The sequence below is a fragment of the Meles meles genome, chromosome 21, assembly GCF_922984935.1.
Source record: "Meles meles chromosome 21, mMelMel3.1 paternal haplotype, whole genome shotgun sequence".
Classification (NCBI taxonomy): domain Eukaryota; kingdom Metazoa; phylum Chordata; class Mammalia; order Carnivora; family Mustelidae; genus Meles; species Meles meles.
The window spans coordinates 19,111,695-19,120,273 of NC_060086.1; the positions used below are offsets into that span (position 1 = coordinate 19,111,695).

Consider the following 8,579-nt stretch of genomic DNA (forward strand, 5'->3'; position numbering starts at 1 on the left):
TCCCAACCCCAACCAATCAGGCCCTGGATCCCATTAACAGGCTGAAATTTCCTAAGTGGGAAGGCCCTGGCCTCCACCTGGACCACCAGCCTCACCTCAGAGGTGCTCACCACCTGATTCCCAGGACGCCTTCATCTCTCTTGATGGGTCCTGACATCCTTATACCCTAAGTTTGGAAGGATGGCTGGGGGTACTGGGCTTGTTCCCTTTGGACCTTGTGATATTGGAAGGACAATATTAGGGTTCAAAGCTGACAGCAGAGAAAGAATTCTTGAGACAACTTTGGTGCAAAAAAAGGTGATTTTATTAAAGCACAGGAACAGGACCCGTGGTCAGAAAGAGCTGCAATGGGGTCAGAAGTGGCCCATTATATACTTTCACATTGGGAGGGGTTTGGGGATAGCACAAGTCTCTAAGGAATTTTGGAAGCAAAGTTTCCAGGACCTTGAGGGAGCTAGCAAATGTTGGGAAAAAGTCATTTATTACCAGCTAACAAAACCTCAGACATGACATCCTTCAAATGCAAATTGGTGGGCCATATGCTTGGAGGAAGACCGCCAACATGTATCTTCAGGGATTTAGAGACACAGGAAATTTCTAAAGGAATTTTATATGTTAATGTAGACTTATAGGATGGGGGAAGGAGGAGATAGGGCTAGGATTGCCTTTTGCCCTTCTCAAAGTGACAACATTGAGGCAGTTGAATGCCTAGGGGAATGCTATACTCTCTGTTTTAAGGACTTGTCAATGAGCTATAGGTAGTAAGGAAATTTCATAATTTTTCTTCTGCCTTTGTTTCCCACATCACCTGAACTAGAATAATGAGGCCCCCAAACCAAATAAAAAGTCAGAGGTAAGAGTGCACAGATCTGAAGGGAAGGCTTGCTAAAGATTGGAATGAGAAAACAACCCCTCTCACCACCAAACCTTTCTGGCTGAAGAGAAAACAGGAAATGACAGGGAGTGCTCCTTGCTCTCCTCCTGCCAGCCCACCAACACGGGTTTTGGCCAGTCTCTGATTTATGTGCCCAACCCCCTAGACTGGCTCTTCCTGCCCCTTCCCACCTCTACCCTCCTCCCCTGCTCACTGGTGCTGGGCACCTCTGAGGCTCTTCACAATGAAGAGGTTTACAGGGTTTAGAGGCTAAAGAGAAAAGAAGTCTAAGCCAGGGAACAATGCGAAATGGTCGGGACATCAGGAGGCAGGAAGGGATCTCTGCTTCTCAAACCTGAGAGCTGAGGCTGAGGATTATAGAGCCAAAGGTTTTCCTACCTGAAAAATAAGGGATGTATTGAATGGTTCCCAAGATCCTTTCCAACTCTAAATCACAACAATGCTGCAGGGAGGTATTCTGTGGTATTAGAGCCATGAGTTCCTAGAACTTTGTTCAAGCTGGAGCTAAGGGCAAGGAATTGGAAAATTGAGGTCAGTGACCTCTTGATTCCACCTAGCATAGGGTGAACAAGACTGGAAGTCTTCAACAACTTTCTTCTAGACAAGAATTCCACATGGCCACAATTTCTAGAGAGATTTTTTGTTTCCTTCCCTTCTTTTTTTTTATGACTCCTCCCTGCAGCACTTTCTTTTTAGTCTCTGCCTGTCTGGCCTCTCCTTTAGACTATTTTAATACTGGCCAGTGGCTACTTAAGGCTGCTAACCTCTGCTCTAAAGAAATTAAACACCCGAGAGCTCATCTAGGAAGCAGAGTTAAAGGAAAAGGAACCAGCTGCCTCCACAAGTCAGGGACCAGCAGCTGAAAAAGAACAGAAGAGCCAGGAAGACCAGCAAACCAATCTGGTCTTTATTGAGGTGTCAGTGTAGGGTAACACCATGAAGGAGCAGAGCCTGAGCACTTGAAGAACACAGGGCAGGATTTAAGGGTTTCTTAGAGATGCAGGCCTGGGTATTTGGGGTAGGAGAAAGGCAGTGAGTGATTTAGGTGCTCAAAAGGACTTCAAGAATGCCCTATACTTGGTCAGGAAAGGGGCAGACAGAGTTCTTAGCTCTTGCTCAAGTTCCTGTAGAGCCCTCTCCTGCTCTTGCTGCTCCCCTACCATCTGCTTCCTGTAATAGTTGATGTAGAAGTTCACCCAGTCATCCACCATAGTCACCATGGCTTCTTCAGGTATAGGAGGATTAGGGAAGACCTGCAGAGTGAGGGGATAGCAAGGGAGAATGTGGTCACCAGGGTGATTCAGAAATAACTCACAAACTCCAACATCCTCCTTTCTCTGATTCCCATCAACTGCACCATTTTTCTCCCAGCTCTAAATTATTCTCCCTTCTCTCCCCTCACCCATCTGCCAAGAGTCTCTGCCTGTCCTTTGAGATAGTGCCTGGGCTTACCTGCTGATTCAGCAGAACATTAAATTCCTTCATTCCTGTAGAAATGAGATCCTTATTGGCCTGAACAAGAGCCATCTGCCTAAGTTAGAGAAAGATAGAATTTAAGTATTCTTTTTCCTCATTGTTGGGTATTTCCCCCCAATTCCCTCATTCCCCTTAAAGATCTCTGGTGCCTTGCAAGACAACCATGCCCTGCTCTGAGATCACATTTCTCCCACGCTGGCTCACCTGCAGGTCCACCAGTGCTATGTATGTCTCACCCACACTTTCCAGAGTATGTTGGTGTAATGAACTAAAGGTAGGCAAGGAGTCAAGTATCTGCCTAAGAGGGAAACGCCCTGCATTTAGGTCCTGAAGGAGGGTGATAAGTCAACCAGGGGATGAGACGGAGGGAGACGTTTCCCTGAAGTTAAAAGATAGAAAGGCCAAGAAAGACAGATAAGTGGGGAGACCCAGAAAACCAAACCCAGGACAGATCCTTGCCATCTACCCCACATCGCAGAATCCGCGCTCCAAAACTAAAATTCAGGCCAACAAAACTAATATTAACTGACTCCCTGTTACATGGTAGACACTTCCTTTCATTTTATTTTAACTCCAGTATACTTAACATGCAGTGTTATATTAGTTACAGGTGTACAATGTAGGGGTTCAACAATTCCATATGTCCCCCTGTGCTCATCAGGCCAAGTGCATAATCCCCATCACCTGTTTCACCCATCCCCCTACCCACTTTCCCTCTGGTAACCATCAGTTTGTTCTCAATAGCCAAGAGTCTGTTTGTTGGCTGGCCTCTCTCCTCTTCTCTGTCTCTGTCTCTCTTTCCCTTGCTTGTTTGTTTTCTTTCCTAAATTCCTCATATGAGTGAAAGCATATAGTATCTTTCTCTGACTGACTTATTTGCTTCATTCCACTTATATTCTCTAGCTCCATCCATGTTGCAAATGGCAAGATTTCATTCTCTTTTATGGCTGAATAATATTCCATTATATAAATAGAAATATTTCCATGGCAATTATTCTCCAATTCACAGATGATATATTATAGCAGCTACATTAATCATTTGTGTCTGGTACTGTTTCAAGCATGTATTAAGGTATTTATCCTTATTAAAAAAAATCCTATTGGGCAGAGACTAATAGAAGCCACATTTTATGGATGAGACACTCGTAAGACATGGAAAACTGGACTCTACCAGGCTGTGCCCCATAAGAAAGGAGACACATTTGGGACGCCTAGGTGGTTTGGTTGGTTGAGTGTCCAGCTCTTGGCTTCAGGTCATGTTTTCAGGGTTGTGAGATGAGTTCCCCATTGGGCTTCATACTCAGCAGGAAATCTGCTTAAGATTCTCTCCTTCTGAGTTGAGGGAAATTGGAGGGAGAGATGAACCATGAGAGACTATGGACTCTGAAAAACAATCTGAGGGTTTTGAAGAGGCAGGGGGTGGGAAGTTGGGCCAGCCTGGTGGTGGGTATTGTGGAGGGCACGTATTGCATGGAGCACTGGGTGTGGTGCATAAACAATGAATTCTAGTACACTGAAAAGTAATAAAAATATTTTTAAAAATTTAAATACAAAAAAAAAGATTCTTTTACACCATATACAAAGATAAACTCGAAATGGAGAAAAGACCTCAACATGAGACAGGAATCCATCAGAATCCTAGAGGAGAACATAGGCAGTAACCTCCTCGATATCAGTCACAGCAACTTCTTTCAAGATATGTCTCCAAAGGCCAAGGAAACAAAAGCAAAAATGAACTTTTGGGACTTCATCAAGATCAAAAGCTTCTGCACAGCAAAGGAAACAGTCAACAAAATAAAAAGGCAACCCATGGAATGGGAGAAGATATATGCAAATGACAGTACAGACAAAAGGTTGATATCCAGGATCTATAAAGAACTCCTCAAACTCAACACACACAAAACAGATAATCATATCAAAAAATGGGCAGAAGATATGAACAGACACTTCTCCAACGAAGACATACAAATGGCTATCAGACACATGAAAAAATGTTCCTCATCACTAGCCATCAGGGAGATTCAAATTAAAACCACATTGAGATATCACCTTACACCAGTTAGAATGGCCAAAATTAGCAAGACAGGAAACAACGTGTGTTGGAGAGGATGTGGAGAAAGGGGGAACCCTCTTCCACTGTTGGTGGGAATGCAAGCTGGTGCAGCCACTTTGGAGAACAGTGTGGAGATTCCTCAAGAAATTAAAAATAGAGCTTCCCTATGACCCTGCAATTGCACTACTGGGTATTTGCCCCAAAGATACAGATGTAGTGAAATTAAGGGCCATCTGTACCTCAATGTTTATAGCAGCAATGGCCATGGTCGCCAACCTTGGAAAGAACCAAGATGCCCTTCAACGGACCAATGGATAAGGAAGATGTGGTCCATATACACTATGGAGTATTATGACTCCATCAGAAAGGATGAATACCCAACTTTTTTATCAACATGGATGGGACTGGAAGAGATTATGCTGAGTGAAATAAGTCAAGCAGAGAGAGTCAATTATCATATGGTTTCACTTATTTGTGGAGCATAAAAAAATAACATGGAGGACATGGGGAGATGGAGAGAAGAAGGGAGTTGAGGGAAATTGGAAGGGGAGGTGAACCATGAGAGACTATGGACTCTGAAAAACAACCTGAGGGCTTTCGGGGCACCTGGGTGGCTCAGTGGGTTAAAGCCTCTGCCTTCCGCTCAGGTCATGGTCCCAGGGTCCTGGGATCGAGCCCCACATTGGGCTCTCTGCTCGTCAGGGAGCCTGCTTCCCCCTCTCTCTCTCTCTGCCTGCCACTGGGTGTGGTGCAAAAACAATGAATACTGTTACATTGAAAAGAAATAAAAAATAAATTAATTAATTTTTTTAAAAAAAGAAAGAAATGGTCAGAGGATGTGAACAGACATTTCTGCAAAGAAGATATCCAGATGGCCAACAGACACATGAAAGAGTGCTCCACCTCACTTGGCATCAGGGAAATACAAATCAAGACCACAATGAGATACCACCTCACACCAGTAAGAATGGCTGAAATTAACAGTCAGGAAATAACAGATGTTGACGAGGATGCAGAGAAAGGGGAACCCTCCTACACTGCTGGTGGGAATGCAAGCTGGTGCAGCCACTCTGGAAAACAGCATGAAGGTTCCTCAAAAAGTTAAAAATAGAGCTACCCTACCACCCAGTAATCACACTCCTGGGTATTTACCTTAGAGATACAAATGTAGTGATCCAAAGGGACACGTGCACCTGAATGTTTACAGCAGAATGTCCGCAATAGCCCAACTATGGAAAAAACCTAGATGACCATAAACAGATGAATGGATAAAGTAGATGTGGTATAGATATACAATGGAATAATATGCAGCCCTCAAAAGAAATGAAATCTTGCCATTTGCAATGACGTGGATCGAACTAGAGGGTATTATGCTGAGCGAAATAAGTCAATCAGAGAAAGACAATTATCATATGATCTCTCTGATATGAGGAATTTGAGAGATGGGGCAGGAGGTTGTGGGGGGTAGGGAAGGAAGAAATGAAACAAGATGGGATCAGGAGAGAGACAAACCATAACAGACTCTTAATCTCACAAAACAAACTGAGGGTTGCTGGGGGGTGGAGGGGTAGGAATAGGGTGGTTGGGTGATGGGCACTGGGGAGGGTATGTGCTGTGGTGAGTGCTGTGAAATGTGTAAGCCTGATGATTCACAGACCTGTACCCCTGGAGCAAATAATACATTATATGTTAATAAAAATAATTTTTTTAAAAGTGCCTCCTCTAATGAGATGCTCAAAAATTCTGATTTGGATAATAAATTATATGGTGATGCTAGTCATGAGAGCCATTTGCCTCATATGGAGCAAAAAAAAAAAAAAACCCATATTTGAATACTTGACATTAACTCCAAATAATGGTCAACACTTTAAAAGCATGCCCTGTGTGCCAAACATAATTTAAAAGCTTTACACATGTGACTCATTTAACCTTCAATCCAAACCTACTGTTTTGTAGGTCTAGTATTATTGCCATTTTATAGATGAAGAAATAAGAACAGAAAGATAAGAAACTTGCCCAAGATCTCACAGATACTAAGTGAAAGAACCTGGGTTCAAACTAAGGCCCTCTGATGGAATTCATTTATACAGGTTGGCTCAGAGTTCAATGCATTCAGAGACTAACATTTTAAAATAGTACACATTTGTTAGTATGAAGTTTCCTCAAAAAGTTCTAAATAGAACTACCCTATGATCCAGCAATTGCATGACTAGGTATTTACCCAAAGAATACAAAAACACCAATTTAAAAGGATACATGCACCCCAATATTTAAAGCAGCATTATCTACAATAGCCAAAAACTATGGAAACAGTCCAAGTGTCTATTGACTGATGAATGGATAAAGATGCAATATATACATACATATTTATTAATTAATATTTATATATATTATACATAAAACACACACAGTAGAATATTACTCAGCCATTAAAAAGAATGAAATCTTGCCATCTGCAACTACATGGATGGAGCTAGAGTATGAGGCTAAGTGAAATAAATCAGTCAGAGAAAAACAAATGCCATATAGTTTCACTTATATGTGGAACTTCAGAAACAAAACAAATGAGCATAAGGGAAAAATAGGATATAGAGAGGCAAACCAAGAAACAGACTCTGAACTATGGAGAACAAACTGATTGTTACCAGAGGGGAGGTGGGTAGGGGGATGGGTGAAGTAGGTGTTGGGGAGTAAGCAGTGCCCTTGTTGTGATGGGCACTGGGTATTGTGTGGAAGTGTTGAATCACTGAATTGTATACCTGAAACTAATATTAACACTTTATGTTAACTAACAAATTTAAATAAAAACATAAATAAATAAAGTATTACACATTTGTAACCCTTCAATTTTTCACTCTAACACAAAACTCAAAACTTAAAAAAAATAATAAGAAGTGACCCAGGTCTATCTTAGCATCAGAGAGACTCTGTGTAGGTCTCAGATAAGGTGAGGCAGGGTAGAAGGGTGTTCCAGGCTGAGGTCTAAGAGAAGGTAATAGTTTGGGAGAATCAGAAGTTTAAACCAGAGAGTCAGGCTGTGGGAGTCCAAGAAAGCCAGGCTAAGAAACCAGGATGTTTTATTTTCGGATAAAATAAAGGGCACTTTGGTCAAATTTCTACTTTGGAATCAGTACATTACACTAGATGGAAGGAGAAAGGGAGAGAGGAAAAGAGAAAAAGGGATGAGTTAGGGAGGAAAGGGGGGGGGATGAATTGGGAGAGAGAGAAACAACCTGTTTAGACTCTTACCCCAGTTTCATGGACCCTTTCCACCAATAAACACAAAAGAACTTCTTGCCATTTCTTATTTTCTGAGACTATTAACCGCAATCCCTTGATTTTCTCATTCCACAGATGTCCTAGGGATCCTTTCAGAAATAATAGTCTTCCAGGAAAAACAAGATGAAAACAAAGAGGGAGGCAAACCATAAGAGACTCTTAGTTCTAGAAACAAACTGAGGGTTGCTGGAGGGAAGGTGGTGGTGACCGGACAGGCTAACTGGGTGATGGGCATTAAGCAGGGCACTTGACAGAATGAGCACTGGGGTGTTATATGCAACTGATGAATCACTAAATTCTACCTCTGCAACTAATACAGTGCATGCTAACTAAATAGAATTTAAATTAAAAAAAAGAAAGAAAGAAAGAAAGAAAAGAAAAGAAAAGAAACGAAACACCACTCTTGCAGTCTTGGGTAAGGCCCAGGACCTCAGGGATCATTTAGTTCACCTTCTCACCATGCATTCGTTGGCTTGTTTATTCATTCATAATATCTTTTAAACACCCATTATGTGTTAGGTGCTGGGGATAAAATAAGGAGTAATACATAGTCCCTGCTCTCAAAATAAAGGCGGCATCTAAAGACCCAGGAAGGACACTGACTTGCCCAAAATTTAAAAATCCTGTCTTGGTACTGGGTCTCAAACACAACGGTTCCCCTCTTCCTTCGGCCCCTGGCTGAAAGTTGCAGATTCCAGGAATGCAGGTATCTCCAGTACTGGGCAGGTAAAGGGCTCCCATTGCTCCCGAGGTTCAGCAACAAAACGCTACAGAGAACAAAAGCAGAGAGCAGCCCTGGCGTGTCCGCAGCGGGGCCAAGAAGCCTCAGGAGGAACTGTGGTATCCTGGGCTGGACAAAGGAGGACGCAGAGGCCG

General features: G+C 42.5%; 1 protein-coding gene across 1 annotated transcript; it reads right to left on the minus strand.

Annotated features, from left to right (window-relative positions):
• Window positions 1-1,944: 1,944 nt before the first annotated feature.
• On the minus strand, window positions 1,945-8,537 carry LOC123934185 (alpha hemoglobin stabilizing protein). The gene is made up of 3 exons (XM_045994188.1): window positions 8,307-8,537; window positions 2,348-2,426; window positions 1,945-2,148 (listed from the first exon to the last, which is right to left on the minus strand). The coding sequence occupies exons 2-3, from the start codon at window positions 2,420-2,422 to the stop codon at window positions 1,945-1,947; spliced, it is 279 nt and encodes a 92-aa protein (XP_045850144.1). The 5' UTR covers window positions 2,423-2,426; window positions 8,307-8,537.
• Window positions 8,538-8,579: the final 42 nt, after the last annotated feature.

Coding starts and splice junctions, on each gene's coding strand:
- LOC123934185 (XM_045994188.1), bottom strand. CDS start 2,422: ATGGCTCTTGTTCAGGCCAATAAGGATCTCATTTCTACAGGAATGAAG. Junction 2,149..2,347: donor ATGTTCTGCTGAATCAGCAG/GTAAGCCCAGGC, acceptor CTCACTCTGCAG/GTCTTCCCTAATCCTCCTAT.